Raw genomic sequence first — 23,007 nt, forward strand, 5'->3', positions numbered from 1 at the left:
ATAACAGTTAGCATCTAAGCAAACCTTTAAAACATGTCAGAAAGTTGAAATATTTAAAGATCAGTTCATCATACCACAATAAACACTTAATGCATTCCAAATGTCTAACACTGTTTGTTTTCAGTTTCCACTTGTAGAAAAGAAAATGAACTGTACCTTAATTGGTACATGTGACAATAAACTGACCTTTGAACCTTTGAAAAAGTAATTTGTCTATCAATCATTATGAACGTAATCTAATCAGCGGTTGAATTTCAGGAAGTTCCAAATCCAGCTCAAATCAATTCTAAATGGGTTCATATTTTGTGGAAAACTGCCCCTAAGGATCCTAACTACATTGGTTCCAAAGGATTCCAAATCCAGTGCAGGACTGGTTGTAAAATATCTCAAATCCAATGGAGAATTTGACCATAATGCCCCAAATCCATTGCAGAATTATTTCCAAGGATCCCAAATTTAACGGTTCCTAATGGAGTACCTCTTCCAAAGTAGCAACAAAGGTTAGTGCGCATCATTATTCTTTGAGATTAAAAGATAGCTTCAAAAATGTACATTCCTGCAGATTACATGTACATGTGCAAATGTACATTCCTTGTAATTCATATTATAGAATTCTGTATAATAATTGGCACAGCCCCATATAAGCTACACAAAAAGTCAATCGTTACACAAATTTAGCACATTGAAAATAAAAACACTGGATGAAGAGGCAAGAGAAAATAATTTAATTGTGAATCTTGTGTTTTAGTGGTGTGGTAGCAGGGGTTAGGTGGTGGGATACTAAAACCCCTGTCCCATGGTACGAGTTCATTCCAAGAGTTCTCCCGAGTTTGCCCTGATTCGAACTCGGAGATTTACGGTAATGGCCACTCGTCGGTACTCGGGGCTCTCGTGGACATTTTTCATCATGTTGAAAAATCTTCACGAGTCTTCCTGTGCTTACCTGCCATTGGCGAGTCTTCCCGAGTACCTGCCGTTAGCGCTAAGAGACGTCCCCGAGCTCCGACGTACCCGCTACATTCATTCTCCGTGCTTACCACGAGTTTGATTTTTTTTAAACTTGGGAGAGCTCTTGGAATGAACTCGCACCGTGGGACAGGGCTATTAGTTAGCACAGAAATCAAACCAGCAGCTACCGAGCTGATGTTCTTCTGTGCCTCCTTTACACGCTGCACCTCAGGCAGGTCGGAAATTGCTGTTCCATGCCCAATACCTTCCTTGTACTTAATCTACAAAGTGTGTAGATCAGAAGAGAAAAGGCAAACAGTGAGCACACAAACATAGACCAAACATAGACCAACACCGACTGCAACAGGCTATGTGGTTCTGATAAATGAAACCTTGACTAATAGATTAGACTATATTATATTAAATATATATTTACTTTCTCAAAGTATTTACAATTGTTTTGTTAAAAAAAGGAAAATATTCATTAGACTTTCTGAAATACAATGTTGTTATGAATTGAGTTTCAGTATTGAAATTGAAAGTTTGTTAGTTGGAAAATAGAATATCGGTTAATTCAAATCAAACCTTGATCACAAAGTACCATTTAAAGCTATATATTTGCTTAACAGATACTGATTTTAAAAGGATTATCAAAGGTCACAGCTTTGAAATTCTGCAAGTTTCCTTCGGTGAAAGTAATGTTAGAGTTGGACCTGATGATGCCCTCCAGCACTAACTCTGTTATAATTCAGATCAGCTTGGTACAATACCCAGTTCGGACACTTCTTTGGCAGTGTGGCACATCATGGCATTTTTCAGATATCTTTCTCCATCTATAATCCTGAATAAACAAGCCATTTCGCAAGAGCTTTGGCTTGTAAGGTCTGAGCTGCACTCCATCATTGGGGCCTCTACATAGATTTGTGGCAGTCAGTATGTTTGTACCTGCTCAATATAGCGGTTGCTCATGATACATAAGGTAGCCCCAGGCTAAGGGACAGGAAGTATTACCTGACTAAGTCTCAATCTCTGGTAGCCCATGCCTACCTCATCAGGGGAAGGTAGAACTCCCTATCAGAATGTCACAGGTCATAAGTGATTGGAGTAGAATAAGGCCATTCGGCCCATCGTCTACTCCACCATTCAATCATAGCTGATCTATCTCTCCCTCATAACCCCATTCTCCTGCCTTCTCCCCAAAACCTCTGACACCTGTACTAATCAAGAATCTATCTATCTCTGTCTTAGAAATATCCACTGACTTGGCCTCCACAGCCCTCCGTGGCAAAGAATTACACAGATTCTTCCACTGACTTGGCCTCCACCACCCTCTGACTAAAGAAATTTATCCTCATCTCCATCCTAAAATAATGTCCTTTAATTCTGAGGCTATGACCTCTAGTCCTAGACTCTCCCACTAATGGAAACATCCTCTCCACATCCACTCTATCCAAGTCTTTCCCTATTCTGTACGTTTCAATGAGGTACTCCCCTCACTTGTGATTTACAGATCACTGGTGGAATTCCTACTTGCTTTCCTTCCGAATATATCATAATAATGACTGAGACCAATTACACAAAATGCTCGGGATTTCTTTGGAAATTGGTTACATTAAAAAGATGCCATGGTCCTGGTCTTGAATTTAGAAAAGTGTTCATGATGATGACCATTTCAAGTAAAGGCATCTTATTTTTCCAATTAAGTTGATGTTAAACTCCCATGGAGTAAAATGTAAAAAGAGTGTGAAGGAATTCAAAACCAAACTTTAAGCTTGGGTAATTGAATTAATGGATTTCAGACTTGGAATCCATACAGGTTTTATTCAGTACATACGTGTTTAAGTGGTCCTTTTAGATATCTAACTGTGTAATTTATATAACTTCATAATCACACTCAGTCATTGAAAATTCCAGGCCAAAAATTGCAATCCCTTCACCCTCTTACTTTTCACTCAGTAAAATTACTTTTTTTTAATCTCAGAGAAATCAATAAACAAACAAAAGATAACATGTTATAACAGCACAATAATTAGGGTAAACCTGTTAAAATGACACTGAACATAAAAAATCCAAATAAAAACACTCAATCTGGTGTTAAGAGGGATCAGAAAGAAAGAAAGAATCATGAGTTAACACCGCAATCAAAGCAGCAACTACCGAGCTGATGTTCTTCTGTGCCTCCTTTACACGCTGCACCTCAGGCAGGTCAGAGATTGTTGTTCCTTGCCCAACATTTTCCTTGTATTTTATCTACAATACATGTAGATCCAGGGGAAAGACAGACCAAAAGCACATGACAGAAAGCAACAACAACACATTGCATGTACAGTACGTAGCATTTTTAACATAGTGAAACAGTGCGAGACATTTCACAGCAATGATTGTTTTACATCATGAGAGGAGACATTAGGTCAGACAGAAAGACTTTCATGAATGCAATAAAGGAGAAAAGTGTGGTAAAGTGAAGGTAAAGATAGAGAGGTAAAGTGATTAAGGATGGAATTAGTCATAGATAGTCATAGAGTCAAACAGCATGGAAACAGAGACTATGGCCCAACTCATCCATGCCGATCAAGGTGTCCCATCTAAGATAGTCACATTGTGTTTTTGATTTTCTGTTTTTGGATTGAATTCTGTTTTTAATTTATGTCTCTGTGATGTCTTTATTACTTATTTTATTCTGATTATATGTTTTTATTCCTATTAATCTATGTAAGGTGTCCTTGAGATGTCTGAAAGGCGCCCATTAAATAAAATGTATTATTATTATTATTATTATTATTATAGTCCCACTTTCCTGGATTACCCACATCCCTCTAAGCCTTTCATAATGTGCACCTACCAAAATGTCTTTTAAATGTTGTTATTGTATCCTGATAACTCGTTCCATATATCCATATGTTTAAAAAAAATTGCTTCTCAGGTTCCTATTAAATGTTTCCCTTCTCACCTTAAACCTGTCCTCCAATTCTTGATTCCTCTACCCTGACCCATGCCTTCTTCTTTTTCCTGACCAGATACTCAATTTTTCACTTTATCCAGGTTTCTATATTTCTATCTGCTTTGCCCTTCACTCTAATAGGAACATACATAACTTGAACTCTTACCATCACACGTTTAAAAACATCCCATTTTCCGAATGTCACTTTGCCCGCAAAATCTATTCTAATCATGATTGATCTAAGCTGGCCTCTACTCATCTTCTGTGCCAATTCACCATTAACCTCAATTTCTCAGTTGTTCAAATATTTATCTATCTCCAACTTAAATATATCTAATGATGTCACCTTCAACACCTTTAGAGGTAAATAATTCAAGAGATTCACTACCTTCTAAAAGAAGACATTTCTAAGTACTTCAGTTTTAAATGACCTGCCCATTTTAGGTTGATTTGCCCCTCATTCAGGACAATCTATTATTTGTGAAAGCTCCTTGTTTTTCAATGTGACAGTCAGTTTCTATGCTACCAGACTTCCTCCAATATGTTCAGCTATTAATTTATGCAACAGCATTTTATGTGGCGCCTTGCCAAATGCCATTTGGACGTCTAAATACATAGAAACATAGAAAACACGGTAGATGCAGAAGTAGGCCTTTCGGCCCTTCGAGCAAGCACCGTCATTCAATATGATCATGGCTAATTATCCAAAATCAGTACCCCGTTCCTGCTTTCTCCCCATAACCCTTGAATCCGTTAGCCCTAAGAGCTATTTCTAACTCTCTTGAAAATATCCAGTGAATTGGCCTCCACTGCCTTCTGTGGCAGAAAATTATTCAGTTTCACAATACATGATATCTACATGTTCCCCTGTATCATCACTCTTTGTCAAATCGTCAAAGAGTTCAAGGAAATCTGACAAATGTTATTGATCTTCTATAAAATCATGTTCACAATATTTGACTATATTCAGCCTTCTTAAATGATTTGGCATTTCCTTTTTGATTATTGACTATAGTATCTTCACAATACATTTAGTGAGGAAGTTGGTGGATAGGAAGGGCAAGGAGATCCTTAAGAATAAAGAGGGAATCAAAGAGGCATCTACCGAACTGATGTTCTTCTGAGTCTCCTTTACACGCTGCACTTCAGGCAGGTCAGGAATTGCTGTTCCTGGTCCAACACTTTCCTTGTATTTGATCTACAAAGTGTGTAGATCCAGAGTGAAAAGACAAACAATAAGCACATGACAATCAACGACCATCCACTCCTTTAAGATAGAAAAACACTCCCTGGTGTTTGACGGAACAAATATCAAACATAATAGCACATCAATCACAGGTGGAGATGTCAGGAAAATAGGACAGACTTTAAGGAACATCTTAAAGGATGGTATAGGAGTTTAGGGAAGGAATTCAGTGACACAGATCTTCTGCAAACAAAGTCAAACTACAGATTGCTCAAACTATAGAATAATTTCTCTCCCTTAGTCCAATAGGTAAAAGTGTCTATTACCAGGTCATGTAAGCCAAAAAGTGGTTTTGCATTAATTCTCAGTTTGTGAAGAAGAAACACATGAAATGTTACATGAAATTTTACAACTGGCCTCAGTGTCACTGAGAAAGGGAGGGTAATAAGATCGGCTGAGGATCCTAGTGTTGGTTTCTTATGCAAAATCAGGATTCATCTTTATATTGATGACCCTACAATTGAATGGTCTCCTCTTTGTCTAGGTTAACAGAGGAATGGTAACATTACTAAAGTGGCGAGGAGTGTGTGTGGAGCATGAATCTGTGGTGCTGCCTGAAAGTGGGAATGCGGGAAGAACAAAAAGGCGATTAGTGTAAATAGATGCTTGATAGTTTTGGTTGGCAGTAGGGCATGTTTTCGTACTTCATCTCCCTATGCCTACACCCTATGAGTACTGGCTGTTGGTTGTGATCACCTTTGAATTTCAGCTTCCATCAAAGTCAATGAGTTGAATGTCTGGATGACCTTGGATGAGTTGAATAATCTTGCGGTCAGATAAATCCCATGGTCAGATAAATCCCCTCAATAGTTCTCTTTTCACTCTTTCACCTGTTAAAGTCCCCCCCCCCCCCCCCCCCACCCCTCTCTTCCAAAAATGCTTGCATGTCCATTATTTCCATTACATATACAAAAAAATAAATATATATAAATACAAATGTAAAAATATAAGCAACAAAAATCAACTGGGACAAAATATGCAAAAGTTTCAGGGATTAGGTAAAGTTGTTAAAAGAAAGTTGGTGAAAAAAAGATTTATTTGTATTTAGTGATAGTATTGGGGCAGAAAGGGGAAGGGAGTCCCATGTTAACAAAGGGGGAAATCAGACTGGCAACTACCGAGCTGATGTTCTTCTGTGTCTCCTTTACACGCTGCACCTCAGGGAGGTCAGAGATTGGTGTTCCTTGCCCAACAGTTTCTTTGTATTTTATCTACAATGTGTGTAAATATGGGGGAGAAAGACAATGTGTAAGCACGTGACAGACAATTACAACAACAACACCATCGCTGATCACAATGACTTTAACATAGAAAAACATCTCCAGGCCCTTCACAGGAAAACATTATAAAATAGAATGTCACATCAAGCCACACAATAAGGGTCTTATAATAGGAGAGAGAGAGGTAGGAAGTGAAAGAGGTATCAATGGGGAATTCTGAAGCTACCGTAGCATGTCAACTGTATACTAACAGTGCCAAGCCATGGAATAGACCAAACTATAATTTAGGTTCTCGGCCTATAGTATAATGTAAATGGCATCAGACAGTCTCAGGCAACGCCACATAATCCTTAGCTTCAGTTTTCTGTGTTGAGGGAATATCCATGGCATCTCACACAAAGCCATAAGTGCTATAAGAGAGGGTCCAGAATCAGCTACATGTAGCAAAATTGACACCTGTCAAGAAACTTCTGATAACATAAAGAAGGGTCTCGACCCGAAACGTCACCCATCCTTTCTCTGCAGAGATGCTGCCTGTCCCACTGGGTTACTTATTCCAGCATTTGGTGTCTATCTTCAGGAGTCAAGGTTTACACTGCTATAGGAAACATGATATCATTGTAGTACTTCTGTGTATATTCTCACTGTAGAATACTGTACAGTATTTCTTAAAATAAGTTACAGGATAATTTTTGTTTTTCCCTCAAATGATATTTAATTGGAAAATGATTTAAAACATTTCAATCGTCTGCAAACATTTTTAAATGTAAATTGTCTTTAAAGTAGTGACATTAATTTTGTCTCGTGGCATTGATTGAAAGTGGTAAGGCAACGGAGAGTGGAGTAATGGATTAAGCAAAAGGCGAATCAAACTGGCAACTACCGAGCTGATGTTCTTCTGCGTCTCCTTTACACGCTGCACCTCAGGCAGGTCAGAGATTGCTGTTCCTTGCCCAACAGTTTCCTTGTATTTTATCTACAACGTGCGTAGTTCAGATGGAGAAAAGACAAACTGTAAGCACAGCCCAGACAATAACCACCATTTAAATGCACATGTAACATTTTAAACACATCCAATGGTACTTGACTGGTACAAATGACAGACAATAGTTGACAATGATCTATATAATTAGAAATAAGGCATATAAGTAAGTGTTAAGGAGTGTTTCTTATGAGAAGAAAGAGCCTGAGAGGATTAGTGATACTATAATAGGGCAACAATAATATACAAATAATTATCTGTAATATAATATAATGTGCAGTCAGCAATACGGTCACAGAGATGCTGAAGGTCCTGAATTGTATGAGGATAGACACATCTCCTGGGCCTGATCAGATATATCTGAGGACACTATGGAAGTTAGAGAGGAAATTGCAGGAGCCCTCGCTGAGATTTATGAGTTGTCAGTAAATACAGTGTGTAGGATGCGAAAACTGTTAAGTACAGTCTGATCCTTGTTCTCTGGTCCCTGACCCATCAGTCAAGGGAAACATTGCTTCCCAAGATGGCGTTCAACCCATTGTGACTATTTGTGGTAGGAAGTGAAAGAGGTATCATCGGGGAATTCTGAAGCTACCGTAGCATGTCAACTGTATACTAACAGTGCCAAGCCATGGAATAGACCAAAGTATAATTTTAGGTTCTCGGCCTATAATATAATGTAAATGGCATCAGACAGTCTCAGGCAACGCCACATAATCCTTAGCTTCAGTTTTCTGTGTTGAGGGAATATCCATGGCATCTCACACAAAGCCATAGGTGCTATAAAGAGGGTCCAGAATCAGCCACATGCGGCAAAATTGACACCTGTCAAGAAACTTCTGATAACATAAAGAAGGGTCTCGACTCGAAACGCCACCCATCCTTTCTCTGCAGAGATGGTGCCTGTCTCACTGAGATACTTATTCCAGCATTTGGTGTATCTTCAGGAGTCAAGGTTTACACTGCTATAGCAAGCATGATATCATTGTAGTACGTTCTGTGTATATTCTCACTGTAGAATACTGTACAGTATTTCTTAAAATAAGTTACAGGATCATTTTTGTTTTTCCCTCAAGTTATATTTAACTGGCAAATGATTTAAAACGTTTCAATCGTCTGCAAAATTTTTTAATGTAAATTGTCTTTAAAGTAATGACATTAATTTTGTCTCGTGGCATTGATTGAAAGTGGTAAGGCAACGGAGAGTGGAGCAATGGATTAAGCAAAAGGCGAATCAAACTGGCAACTACCGAGCTGATGTTCTTCTGCGTCTCCTTTACACGCTGCACCTCAGGCAGGTCAGAGATTGCTGTTCCTTGCCCAACATTTTCCTTGTATTTTATCTACAACGTGCGTAGTTCAGATGGAGAAAAGACAAACTGTAAGCACAGCCCAGACAATAACCACCATTTAAATGCACATGTAACATTTTAAACACATCCAATGGCAAGTGACAGGTACAAATGACAGACAATAGTTGACAATGATCTATATAATTAGGAATAAGGCATATAAGTAAGTGTTAAGGAACGTTTCTTATGAGAAGAAAGAGCCTGAGAGGATTAGTGATACTATAATAGGGCCACAATAATATACAAATAATTATATGTAATATAATATAATGTGCAGTCAGCAATACGGTCACAGAGATGCTGAAGGTCCTGAATTGTATGAGGATAGACAAATCTCCTGGGCCTGATCAGATATATCTGAGGACACTATGGGAAGCTAGAGAGGAAATTGCAGGAGCCCTCGCTGAGATTTATGAGTTGTCAGTAAATATGTAGGATGTATGTCAGTAGGATGCGAAAATTATTAAGAACAGTCTGATCCTTGTTCTCTGGTCCCCGACTCATCAGTCAAGGGAAACATTGCTTCCCAAGATGGCGCTCAACCCATGTGACTATTTGTGCACTCGCCACAGAAGCAGATCTACAATCACATATTACAATCGCTCCCCACTTTTACTGTACACTGTGAATAGCTCGATTGTTATCATGTATTGTCTTTCCGCTGACTGATTAACACACAACAAAAGCTTTCAACTATACCTTGGTACATGTGACAATAAACTATACTGAACTGACCTAAACTGAACTAAAACTGAACTAAAACTGAACTGAACTGAACTGAACCCACATCTAGCCTTTTCAACGCTAAGAATTTCTGAATTAAAAAAATTATATAAAAATATGATCTATCAAAGCTGTGTCATCATTATAAAAACCTCCACCTAGTCACCTCTCAGTCTTCATCTCTCTCCAGAAATGTTTAATCTCATCAAAAGTTTGGTTAATGCAATTGCGATCTAAAACTAGAAATTGATTAAAATTAAACTGAAGATAAAGAATAAGAAGAGAAAATTGATAAATTGTGTTTAGTGCCAGGAGGGATTCGGTAGTAAAGGTGGATTATGGTGTAACACGCAGGGAAAGCAAACCAGCAACTACCGAGCTGATGTTCTTCTGCGTCTCCTTTACACGCTGCACCTCAGGGAGGTCAGAGATTGCTGTTCCTTGCCCAATACTTTCCTTGTATTTGATCTACAAGATGTGTGTAGATCAGGGAGGAAAGGGAATATTGTAAATTCATGACAAACAATGATAAAGACAACTACATACCACAACATATTAGACACCGCAACAAACCACACACTTCATCTAGCAGGGCAGTATAGACAAACACTTTCACTGCACAGAACAAACATGCAAATAATGAGCTAAAATTAATTTTAATCTATTTTCTCAATTCAAAATTTGCTTTTAATTTTATGAACTTTTAAAATATGATTTTTTAAACTGATACATTAAACAATTGCCTTTCTCAGTTCCATTGTTCAATTAGTTTTAATTTTGGAAAGGTTTTTAGTTTAGTTTAGAGATACAGCATGGAAACAGGCACTTTGGCCCACTGAGTCCATACCCACTGTTGACCGGACACTAGTTCTATGTTATCCCATTTTTTCATCCTACACACTGGGGGCAATTTACAGAAGCCAATTAACCTATAAACCTGCAAGAAACCAGAGTATAGAAACATAGAAACTAGGTGCAGGAGTAGGCCATTCGGCCCTTTGAGCCAGAAGCTCAATTCAATATGATCATGGCTGATCATCCAAAATCAGTATCCCGTTCTGGCTTTCAACCCATATCCCTTGACTGCCTTAGCCCTAAGAGCTAAATCTAACTCTCTCTCTTGAAATTATCAGTGAATTGGCCTCCACTGCCTTCTGTGGCAGAGAATTCCACAGATGCACAACTCACTGGGTGAAAAGGTTTTTCCTCATCTCAGTCCTAAATGATCTACCCCTTATTCTTAAACTGTGACCCCTGGTTCTGGACTCCCCCAACATGGGGAACATTTTTCCTGCATCTACCCTGTCCAATCCTCTAAGAATTTTATATGTTTCTATAAGCATCCTGGAGAAAAGCACTCACAGAGAGAATGCGAAAACACCGTACAGACAGCATCCGTAGCCAAGATCTCTGGCGCAATGAAGCACAAGCTCTATTGCTACGCCACTGTGCACCATGTTTTGTCAAACTGAATGAATGGTTCCAGCTCTCACATTCAATATTTGCTCCAATATTATTACAATAAACATCTTTGATGAGAATAAGATGAGAATTTCTCAGTTTTGATGAAAGATCAGCTGCCTGAATCACCAACTCTATTCTTTCTCTCCACTAGTGTTGGTGACCGTCTAACTACATTCAGAATTTTTTGTTTTAATTTAGATTTTCTCAATTATGGTTTAACACAGATAGGTTGGAGAACAGCGCAGAACATCCCAGGCTAGACTTAAATGTCCCATTAATAGTCTTTTATGTCATGACACTTTTAGTACCTTCATCCTGCAACATGTGTTCCTGTAGACATGTACATCTACAACAAAGATCTTCTGGCATTTGGTCATACAACCTTTTCATGTAAGTCTACCTGTTGCAGATTTCCTTCTTACCACTGTTTTCCCAAAACTCACATCATTATTCAAAAATGACAATGAAGTTAAAATGATTGTAAATTAAAAAATGGAAAACAATATGAAGAGGGTTTGGTTTAGTGATATGATGGTTAGGCAGTGGAGATGGAATATGGAATAACATGGGTGAATGAAACCAGCATCTACCGAGCTGATGTTCTTCTGCGTCTCCTTTACACGTTTCACCTCAGGCAGGTCAGAGATTGCAGTTCCTTGCCCAATAATCTCCTTGTATTTAATCTACAAGCGGTGTAGATCGTGGAGGAAATGACAAACAGTAAGCACATAACAAATAATATGATGCATATTTTTGACAAACAGTTAATCACACAGTATGTTGGATCACAGACTGCAATATAAAACATCGCACACATTACTGGGCGGGGAATCAATCTGCACACTTCATTTGAAGGAGGGGTTAATCAAACATATAAACTGGTCTCCAAAATTCTTCCTATAAAAATATTTGTTCAAAGTAATGTCATTTCTAAAGTATTAACATTATAATTAAACTCATAATATCGTACCCAAAGTGTAAATTTGTTAACGTTTTTGAGCAAAATTACGATTCAACTAAAGGATAGCATATAACATAAAATTAATTATTTCAGTTGGAGGCGCTAAGTGAAGTTAGAAACATTAAACATTGTGTTACTGGCTGCACTCGTTTAAAAGGGAAGGTGGTGGGGGTCGGTGGTCGGGGAGGAATCCTGCTTGTCCTCCATAACTCTACAGCTCACTGCCCAAGTTGTGGTGGATCAGCAGGAGAGGCGAGTTGAAACTCCTCTCCCAGGTTCTTTGTGAAGGTGCATACTGTAAAGGTTATTAATGGTTATTAATGTAAGGTAAATAAAGTTTCAAACCAGAAACATGACACAGGCTTTTGTCATTGATAAAGTAACCCAGGTTATGCTTTAGCAAATTTCAGATTTGAATGTTTTTGCAGCTTCTAAAGCAGATGATTACAATGAATTGCTCCACATGAAGCCTTTTTGCTTTTTATTTAATGGGGCTTAATTTACATGAATCAGCTTCCTATGTTTAAAGTTCACTGTTAATAAAGCTAATTAGGGTTTGCTTGTTTTCACAGTTTGACTTTTGAGGAGGACACGTTTTGATTCATTATTGACGCCTCGATTAGGGATTATTAGCGACAAGGAGAGTTTGGAGAGACTTGGATTGCTTCCTCTGGAACACTAGAGGTTGAGGAGAGATTTGATAGAAGTACAGAAAATTGTGTGAGGCATATGTATGCTGGACGGACGGGACCTTTGCCCCACAATGGAAGTATCAAATGCATATTTTAGTGGGCATAGCTTTAAGATGAGAGGGGCAAAGCTTAAAGGAGATGTGCGGGTCAAATTTTTATTTTTATCACAGAGGGTGACAAGTGCCTGGAAGGAGCTGCTGGGGGTGGTGGTGGAGGCAGATGTGACAGTGGCATTTAAGAGACTCTTGGATAGATGCTTGGATATGCAGTGAATGGAGGAATATGGATTATGTGCAGGCAGATAAGAGTTGGTCTTGGCATCATGTTTGGCACAGACATTGTGGGCTGAAGGGTCTGTACCCATGCTATACTGTTCTATGCGCAACTTGGATGGCCAGTGGTTTGCCCACTGACATTTAAATCACTTGTCCTGTCTAATTCTCTAAGAGTAGGTCAAGCTTTGCACAATCCTTTGTAGATCTCTTTACATATTGGCCCAACATAAATTTATCATCTGTTTTATATTAACAATCTGGTAAAATGATTTGAGCTTGTGTTTTCTGCATAAATAGTACATACGTACAGTAATGCAGTGATTATATATCAGTGCCAATGTGCAGAGCCCTTTCAAAGTCAGAGAGTAAGGAGTGGTATCATGGACATTTAAACATAATTCTTCAGCACATTTTCAACATGGTATCGCAAATCCCAGAAGCTTCATAACCTGGGTTATGTGTGATTACACAATTGATTCTGTAACTGTTAGAAGGAAAATTTTCACACTGAAGGCAACAGTGAGAGGTTGGGAATACTATAATTAAGGGATTATCACAAACTAGGGAATGGAGGATTTGGACCACCAAGGGTTATACCGAGCTAATAGCCTCTTGTGTCCTTTTGACTCTCTCCATCTCTGGTGTTTCTTTAATTGATGTTCCAGAACCAACTTCATCCTTATATGCGATCTTTATACACAGAAGTAGGGTAGAAGAATGAAGGTCACGGTAGAGAAGATTACCTTATTTTCTTACCTTGGCAATGTAACTAAATATGCTCAAGTAAAATGTGATTTAATAACAAATTGACAACAGTTTACAAGACACAAACAATTGAAACAATAAAACTCAATAACGTGGCTCAAATTAATTACACAACTATAAACTTATTAACTAACTAATTAGTTCAGACAAATGCGGGTCCCTTGAAGACAGAAACAGGTGAATTTATTATGGGGAACAAGGAAATGGCAAACGAGTTGAACACTTTGGTTCTGTCTTCACTAGGAAGACACAAACAATCTCCCAGATGTACTTGGGGACAGAGGACCTAAGGTGATGGAGGAACTGAAGGAAATTCACATTAGTCAGGAAATGGCATTGGGTAGATTGATGGGACTGAAGGCTGATAAATCCCCACACCCTGATGGTCTGCATCCCAGGGTACTCAAGGAGGTGGCTCTCGAAATCGTGGACGCATTGGTGATCATTTTCCAATGTTCTATAAATTCCGGATCAGTTCCTGTGGATTGGAGGGTAGCTAATGTTATCCCACTTTTCAATAAAGGAGGGAGAGAGAAAGCAGGGAATTATAGACGTTAGCCTGACATCAGTGGTGGGGAAGATGCTGCAGTCGATTATCAAAGATGTATTACAGTATAGCACTAACAGGATCGGTACGAGTCAGCATGGATTTACGAAGGGGAAATCATGCTTGACAAATCTTCTGGAATTTTTGAGAATGTAACAAGCAAAATGTACAAGGGAGAGCCAGTGGATGTAGTGTATCTGGACCTTCAGAAAGTCTTTGATAAGGTCCCACATAGGAGATTAGTGGGCAAAATTAGAGCACATGGTATTGGGGGTAGGGTATTGTCATGGATAGAAAATTGGTTGCCAAACAGGAAACAAAGGGTAGGGATTAACAGGTCCCTTTCAGAATGGCAGACAGTGACTAGTGGGGTGCCGCAAGGCTCGGTGCTGGGATTGCAGCTATTTACAATATACATTAATGATTTAGATGAAGGAATTAAAAGTAACATTAGCAAATTTGCAGATGACACAAAGCTGGGTAGAAGTGTGAACTGTGAAGAGGATGCTATAAGGATGCAGGATGATTTGGACAGGTTAGGTGAGTGGGCAGATGCATGGCAGATGCAGTGTAATGTGGATAAATGTGAAGTTATCCACTTTGATGGCAAGAACGCAAAGGCAGATTATTATCGGAATGGTGTCAGGTTAGGAAATGGGGAAGTACAACGCAACCTGGGTGTCTTTGTACGTCAGTCACTGAAAGTAAGCATGCAGGTCCAACAGGCAGTGAGGAAAGCTAATGGCATGTTGGCCTTTATAACGAGAGGAGTTGAGTATAGGAGCAGAGGTCCTTTTGCAGTTGTACAGGGCCCTGGTGAGAACACACCTGGAGTATTGTGTGCAGTTTTGGTCTCCAAATTTGAGGAAGGACATTCTTGCTATTGAGGGAGTGCAGCGTAGGTTCACGAGGTTCCCGGGATGGCGTGACTGTGATATCGTCATAAAATGGAGCCACTGGGGTTGTATACACTGGAATTTAGAAGGATGAGAGGATATCTTATTGAAACATATAATATTATTAAGGGATTGGACACGCTAGATGCAGGAAACGTGTTCCCAATGTTGGGGGAGCCCAGAACCAGCGGCCACAGTTTAAGAATAAGGGGTAGGCCATTTAGAACTGAGATGAGGAAAAATATTTTCACACAGAGAGTTGTGAATTTGTGGAATTCTCTGCCTCAGAAGGCAGTGGAGGCTAATTCACTGGATGCATTCGAAAGAGAGTTAGGTAGAGCTGTTAGGGCTAGCGGAATCAAGGGGTATGGGGAGAAGGCAGGAACGGGGTACTGATTGCAGATGATCAGCCATGATCACATTGAATGGCGGTGCTGGCTCGAAGGGCCAAATGGCCTACTCCTGCCTGCACCTATTATCTATGTATTTATGTTCTAATAGTAATTGAGGCTACTGTTAGAAAATATATGTTCAACTGCAGAATGAAACTAAATTGATTATTGTTAGATTTCTGCAAATTGATGAATTTTGTTTAAAAAAAATGGTCTGCATGTTAAAAAGAAAAGGAGAGAAATACAAATGGTGAGTAGGTTAGCACCAGAAAAAATATTTAGGTAAAAAGTACCAAGCTGAAATTCTTTTGGTTTTCTTTAGCTCGAAGGATTTCAGGCGTGTCTTTTACTGTAGTGACCTTTCCTTTATTATGTATATGATCTGAAGTGTACTGAAGCTATAAAACAGAGTGAAAATCAACAGTGAGAAAACAGGAGCAACAGGCAAGAAAACATTGAAAAGACAGTGGGGTGAAACTGGTCTGCTGTGTCCAGTGGTAGATGGTTGCCACCTGCTGTACTTGGACCTATTGGCATCACCATGACACATTGTGCAGAGATGGGGTAAAGCCCAGATCATTTTACCACTGAAGACAAAAGATGAATTTCACCCCCAGCATAAAGCAGAGGAATTTCTGGACTGTAACAAAACCTTTGTCTGTAAGTTCTTGTGCTGGCATTTTGCATGTGATCCATTGATGAAGATATTGATGTGATAAATTGGAAAAGTGTGAGACAAGATTTGTCTAGCAGAGTTGATAAACGGAAACGTGTAGATATAATGTATGAATGTATGTTTCTATGAAGGTTTCCAATTTGGAAGCGTTTGACAAGGTCCCACAGAAGAGGTTGGTGCATGAATTAAGAACTGAAGTTATTGGAGGAAGTGCATTAGCATGGATTGAAAACTGGTTAGGCCCACCGAGTCCACACTGACTGTCAATCACCCCTTGACACTAGTTCAATGTCACCTTACTTTCTCATCCACTCCCTACACACATTAGAGGCAATTTACAAAGGCCAATTAACCTACAAACCTGAACGCCTTTGGGATGTGGGAGGAAACCCACGCGGTCACAGGGAGAACATGCAAACTCCACACAGCAGTACCCAAGGTCAAAATCGAACAGGTCTCTGGCGCTATAAGACAGCGGCTCTACCAGCTACAACACTGTGCCACCCTTTTTTTTTTTTTAATTGCCACATAAAAAATAACTAGAATTGAAATAAATGTGGCACAGCGGTAGAGCTGCTGCCTTACAGCAAAATGCAGCGCCAGAGATCCGGGTTCGATCACGACTACGGGTGCTGTCTGTATGGAGCTTGTACGTTCTCCCCATGATCTGCGTGGGTTTTCTCCGAGATCTTCAGTTTCCTCCCACACTCCAAAGACGTACAGGTCGTACAATTGCCTTGATTACTTGGCTTGATAAAAATGTAAAATTGTCCAAGTTGGCGATATGCAGAGAACGCAATGCCGACCACAAAATTCAGGTTCAGAAGGAGTAATTTTCTTGCTGGAGGGATGTAATTCATGGCATTTTGCCGGTATTGGATCTTCGCTCTTAATTGTTTACTACAATATTTAATACAATATATAGCGGATAAAAACAGACTGGACAAGCTAATCAGGAAGGCCGGCTCAGTGGTCGGGGCTGAGCAACGAACGGTCCAGCAGGTGGCAGAGGCCAGAACTCTGAACAAACTAGGTTCTATAATGACCAACCCCACTCACCCACTCCATGCCCTGAAGGTGATCAAGAGCAGCATCTTCAGTCAGAGGCTGATTGCACCAATGTGCAAAACTGAGAGACATAGGAAGTCCTGTTTACCAGCTGCTATAAGGTTATATAATGCGCATAAATAACTGCACTTTTTTTTAAATTAATTGTATTTTAACTTGTATTTTAACTTGTATTTTAACTTGTTAAGTATGGAAGCCATTTGAGGAAATGTGTGGTGTTATGTCTGTCTTGAAGCTGTCGTGGCACTGTAATTTCCTGTAAAGGATTATTAAAGGTATAATCAATCAATCAATCAATCGTGAAGACCAGGAGCAGGGAAAGGAATGCAGTGTTCCAAGTTTGCCGATAACAAAAGTAGGTGGGAGGGTAGTTCAGACTGAAGAAGGGTCCCGACCCGAAACGCCATCTGTCCACTTCCTTCCACAGATGCTACCTGGCCCGCTGAGTTCCTCCAACATTCTGTTTGTAGCTCAGGAGGAAGGGCATGTCATGACAAGGGCATTGTGATTTGCAATGGGATATAGATAGATTGCATGATTAGGTGAAATAAGGGGCCGTTCACTTAAAAGTCTGAAGAAAGGTCCCGCCCCGAAACATCACCCATCCATATTCTGCAGAGGTGCTGCCTGACCCGTTGAGTTATCCAGCACTTTGTGCTCTTTTTTGTAAACCAGTACCTGCAGTTCCTTGTTTCCAGGATACAGACTAGTCCCATTGGTTTTTCCAGTGACCCCGGCAATTTCTTGATCTCATGTAGGGTTTCTATCGTGCAGGGGTATTGGGCAGGGAACGAAGCTGATATCTCTCTTGTCCTTGGAATACAGTACCTAGTGTTAGTTGGTGAGGATGTGGCTTAAATTAATGTTGTTTATTTCAAGATACTGGAGGGAAAAGGGAGGAAAGAACTCTTCCTTCACCTTGAATAAAAAGAGTATTTTGTTACAGCCCCCTTGAATTCCATGAAAACAAGCAAAGCAAATATACACAAACAGTATTAATGTTTACAATCTCAGGTAAACATATTGAACACCAATTGTTCAGACAACAACAATGAAAGTCCTTATTAACCCCTTCAAGGACAACAGCAACTTTCTTGCACCATGTCCCAAACCAAAGTGGGACCTTTAATCTCCAGACATGTATTACATTGAATGGACAACATGTTAACAGTGCCTTGTTCTCTGTTCCCTTCCTATGGTCCCTATTTTGTGGGACGCACCTTGCAGTGGAATAGCCATCCAGAACAAACAGATTGACCCAGGAACCTGGTCGGCGTTTTAGCTCAGAAACCAGGAAAAAGTGTTGGAAAAAGTGAACTAAGTGCCAATGAGGCGTTGTGACTTACTGTACTGATGTTTTTCTGGTTCTCCCGCACTCTGTGCATCTCAGGTGTGTCAATTACTGGGACATAGTGAGACATGTTCTTCTCTGCTTCGGCCTTGTATTGTTTCTAGAATAAAAATTTGGGAACAGTGTGAGAGACGGCAACAAACTGGTACATTTCTATCGTACATAAGGTTCCTAACAGTAATACCTTGCCCAAATGTAACTGATTGAGCACTAGGAAGCTCAAACTACTTGACTTGGATAGGAACAAAATTATTGTGTGCTTTATTCTAATAAGCTGCTTCTTTGCTGTGAGCTACTTTTGTTTAAATATAGGCTGGGGAATTTTATCAGAGGGCAAGAAATATTTGTTACCAGTAATGCACTAAAAAATTGTGCCTCTATTCGTTATGTCCCCATGTCTTAAATGGCCCCATATTGCAGAACGGGATGGAACCTTTACCAGAGTTCGTTCCACTTTATCACTTACACTTATACACAGAATACAACCTACCCCCCCGCATGAATTTTATCGAGGCAACAGATTATTTTAATCAAATTTTCAGGCATCTCAGCCAAAGGTAAATGGTGAGAGAATGATGCAGATTACCTGGCTGCTCAGATACTTCACGTTTTGAGCATGAATAATGTCAGGTGTGTCAATGACAGTGGTGTAGTGAGATTTCTCCTTTTCGGCCAAATATTTGTATTTTACCTAAAAATCAAAGACCAGGCATGAGTAAACACAAAAGTAAGATTCCAGACAGCGAATGATTCAATTCAAAATGCTGGTCGATCCAGCTGAAACCAATATTGGTTTAAATCTGTCATTATAATTGCTGCTTCTATCAACTGGGGTGTAGGCAAAGCCAAAGAATAACGAATCAATTCCTCTTGTCATGTAACATCCAGCTGTTGTTGGAAACCTAGAATAGAAAATGCTGAAAATGCTCAACCTTGTTCCTCCAGCAACCCTCTTCTCAGTTAAATGTCTACTTCATACTTTTCTTGCTGTCTTGGCAACAGTTTTTAAATTTATCGTCTCTCTTTGGGACTCCTGAAAGATAGACATCATTACAATTATTACAATATAGATTGTGAGATCCTGCTGTGTGGTATGATTGCTGCATTGACACAACTTCGGGGGCAACCTGAATTTGTGAAAAGCACTACAGCAATGTAACTCTTATTTCTACTTTCTCTTTTCATTGTATCAAAAAACTTCACTGATGCACTTTTTCAAAATACAAACGTTGGAATCCAAATTCGAAAATCCAAGGCGCAAAATCCATAAGGCTGGGAGTGTGAATGAAGCCCAGCTGACGAACCTTGGAAACAACATCAAAAGATTTCCATACAAGCGAACTTACTACAAGTAATTGTACCGAGCAATTTTATCCCACATAATTAGTCAATTAAATTACACACATCATAAATGCTATTGTATTAATGGGACTGATAGGATTACCAGTATTAGATGGCAGTTACATCCATTATCACTCACCTGGCTTAAAATATCTGTAGCATTCTTAGCTCTGGCAAAGTCTGGTGTTTCGTTAGCAAACGCCACTAGACCTTTGCCCTTTATTTCTTCTTCCAACGATCTCTTGTACTCTCTCTGAGATTGAGAGAAAAAAGGAGGCAATTTAGCGCACTGGTTTACGACTCTATTGAATAAGAGTCCAGAGGCAATCTTCAGCCATTAAATATTTGGAAATTGTCAAATTCAAGCAAAGATGTAAGGACACAATGGACTTGAGAAGCTGAAACCTGAAGCAATATCAGACTGGCCAGGCAGGGTCTCACGGCGAAATGTGGACATTTCCTCTCTCCCACAGATGCTGCTCGACCTGCTGAGTTCCTCCTGCAGTTTGATCTTTTGCTCAAGCAAAATTATGCTGCTTGAGTTCATTAAGTCATAAGTGACAGGAGCACAATTTGGGCATTTGGCCCATCAAGTCTACTCCACCATTCAATCGTTGCTGATCTATCTTTCCCCCCTAACCCCCATTCTCCTGCCTTCTCCCCATAACCCCTGATATCCGTATTAATCAATAAAAATATTCTCTGCCTAAAGTTTAAGTTTAAAGTTTAATGTTTTATAACCATATAACCATATAACAATTACAGCATGGAAACAGGCCATCTCGGCCCTACAAGTCCGTGCCGAACAACTTGTTTCCCTTAGTCCCACCTGCCTGCACTCATACCATAACCCTCCATTCCCTTCTCATCCATATGCCTATCCAATTTATTTTTAAATGATACCAACGAACTTGCCGCCACCTCTTCCACTGGAAGCTCATTCCACACAGCTACCACTCTCTGAGTAAAGAAGTTCCCCCCTCATGTTACCCCTAAACTTCTGTCCCTTAATTCTGAAGTCATGTCCTCTTGTTTGAATCTTCCCTATTCTCAAAGGGAAAAGCTTGATCACATCAACTCTGTCTATCCCTCTCATCATTTTAAAGACCTCTATCAAGTCCCCCCTTAACCTTCTGCGCTCCAGAGAATAAAGACCTAACTTAACCCTTTACTCTTAATGTTTAAGATTTAAGTTCAAATAATTATTTGTCATGCTTTGCAGTCCGATATCTGTTGTAAAAGCTTTGATGAATAGGGAACGTATCTGTACACTGTGAATGGCTCAATTGCAATCATGTACTGTCTTTCCGCTGACTGATCAGTACATAACAAAAGCTTTTCACTGTACCTGGGTACACATGACAATAAACTAAACTCAACTGAAACCGTGGCACATTTTTAGTCAAAGGAAACTAAACATTGTAGAGGCATGGTTCCACTACAACATATTCATTAATCTACACACAAGGATGTGGTCAAGAATCCCAGTTTTTAAATATTTGGTTCAGTTCAAATTTAGTGGCAATTTAGAACCTGTACGGTAAATTTAGATGTACACATTAGACAATCATATATAATTGCTAGTTTTGTTTTTGAGACATTAATACCAGTTAACTCATTCCAAAGCTGTTAGGCCGACCAGCTGAGTTTCCTGTTGCTCATCTGAACTACCTGCATAAACATCAAGCTGGTTCAAAACACAAACTGCTGGAGGATATCTGGCAGCATCTATGGAGGGAATGGACAGATGACATTTTGGGTCAAGACCCTTTTTTAGAGTGATTGGAGTAGAGGGGGGAGATGGCTGGAAAAGAGTGGGAGGGGTTTGAGCTTGGGAAATGATAGGTGGATACAGGTGAATGGGGGTAATTGGCAGATGAGTGGCAATACTTACAAAGTCTGAAGGTATAAAGGAGATAAAAGGGTATCAGATCAGGAGAGAAGAGGAGGCGTGAAATGTAAAGCTGGAGAGAGGGATCTGCTGGAAAGGGGCAGGGAAAAGGGGAAAGGGGATAAAAGGAAATATGGAAGTAGGGGGTGGGAGATGAGTGTACAGACACATCGGCACGTTAGTCTGTTGAACTGTTTTGACTGTTTTACTGTTCTTTATACAATCCATGTTCTCGGGGTATCTAAATCTAAATTTTATTAGTTATTTATGTTATGACATCGGTTGGAAGCTGCATACCAAATCTCGTTGCGCTTATATGCAATGACAATAAAAATATATTATTATTATGAGAGGCAGAAAGGGAGCAGGGTGACTGGGATGGTGGGAGCAAAATTACCCCAGTGGAGGTGACTGATATGAAAATCATATGGAGATTAATGGGCTTGTGAGAGAAAATAGTTTACAGATAAATAACTGGGGTAATGGTTGAATTTTTAGTTTAGTTTAGAGATATAGCACGGAAACAGGCCCTTCAGTCCACCGAGTCCACTCCGACCGGCAATCCCCACACATTAACACTATCCTACACACACTAGGGACAATTTTATATTTATACCAAGTCAATTAACCGACAAATCTGTATGTCTTTGGAGTGGGAGGAAACCGAAGATCTCAGAGAAAACCCATGGGGAGAACATACAAACTCCATCCAGACAAGCACCTGTAGTCAGGATCGAACCTGGGTCTCTGGTGCTAAAGCACTGTAAAGGGCCTGTCAAACGAGCATGTGACTCCATGCGGCAAGCGCGACCTAACATGGTCGCTTGAGCCGTACGGCCTTGCGGGGCCGGTTCCATTTCGATCGCCGGAGCCATATGGAGTTGTGCGGAGCTGGTCCCGACATCGCGCGGGGCTCTGAAAAACTGACCGTGTTCAAAAATTCCGCGCGGCAATGGCCTGCTGGCCCGCAGCTGCCTCGACGCCGTACACACCGCCTTGATGCCGTACGTCACGTGCGAACTTCCCGTGGACTTGACTAGAACTTCATGTCACGCACTTGACCTCCGCGTGGCCCCCGCTTCTGGTTTGGTCGCGCTTGCCGCATGCAGTCACATGCTCGTTGGACAGGTCCTTTAGGTTGCGCTTGCCACATGGAATCGCATGCTCGTGGGACAGGCCCTTAAGGCAGCAACTCTACCGATATGCCACCGTGCTAGTAAATGGATTGGACCAAGAGATAGCATGGACCCAATGGGCTGAATCGCCTTCTTCTATG

The 23,007-nt window shown here is 40.1% G+C and overlaps 1 protein-coding gene across 50 annotated transcripts in view; it reads right to left on the reverse strand.

Annotated features, from left to right (window-relative positions):
* Window positions 1-23,007, reverse strand: part of neb (nebulin) — a 224,129-nt gene that overhangs the window by 18,626 nt on the left and 182,496 nt on the right. For 22 of the 50 annotated variants that reach the window (XM_033024768.1, XM_033024762.1, XM_033024753.1 and 19 more), the window contains 13 exons: window positions 19,980-20,093; window positions 19,086-19,190; window positions 18,495-18,599; window positions 15,698-15,802; window positions 13,402-13,494; window positions 11,467-11,559; window positions 9,788-9,880; window positions 8,588-8,680; window positions 7,239-7,331; window positions 6,254-6,346; window positions 4,995-5,087; window positions 3,106-3,198; window positions 1,137-1,229 (listed from right to left, as the gene is read on the reverse strand). In XM_033024768.1, coding sequence (XP_032880659.1) covers window positions 1,137-1,229; window positions 3,106-3,198; window positions 4,995-5,087; window positions 6,254-6,346; window positions 7,239-7,331; window positions 8,588-8,680; window positions 9,788-9,880; window positions 11,467-11,559; window positions 13,402-13,494; window positions 15,698-15,802; window positions 18,495-18,599; window positions 19,086-19,190; window positions 19,980-20,093 — 1,266 coding nt within the window. Of the gene's footprint in view, window positions 1-612; window positions 785-1,107; window positions 1,230-3,105; window positions 3,199-4,994; window positions 5,088-6,253; window positions 6,347-7,238; window positions 7,332-8,587; window positions 8,681-9,787; window positions 9,881-11,466; window positions 11,560-13,401; window positions 13,495-15,697; window positions 15,803-18,494; window positions 18,600-19,085; window positions 19,191-19,979; window positions 20,094-23,007 lie in introns of those variants that run through there. The other 28 variants (XM_033024802.1, XM_033024803.1, XM_033024760.1 and 25 more) reach the window with 25 other exon arrangements.

This window comes from Amblyraja radiata, chromosome 7 (genome assembly GCF_010909765.2).
Source record: "Amblyraja radiata isolate CabotCenter1 chromosome 7, sAmbRad1.1.pri, whole genome shotgun sequence".
Lineage (NCBI taxonomy): Eukaryota > Metazoa > Chordata > Chondrichthyes > Rajiformes > Rajidae > Amblyraja > Amblyraja radiata.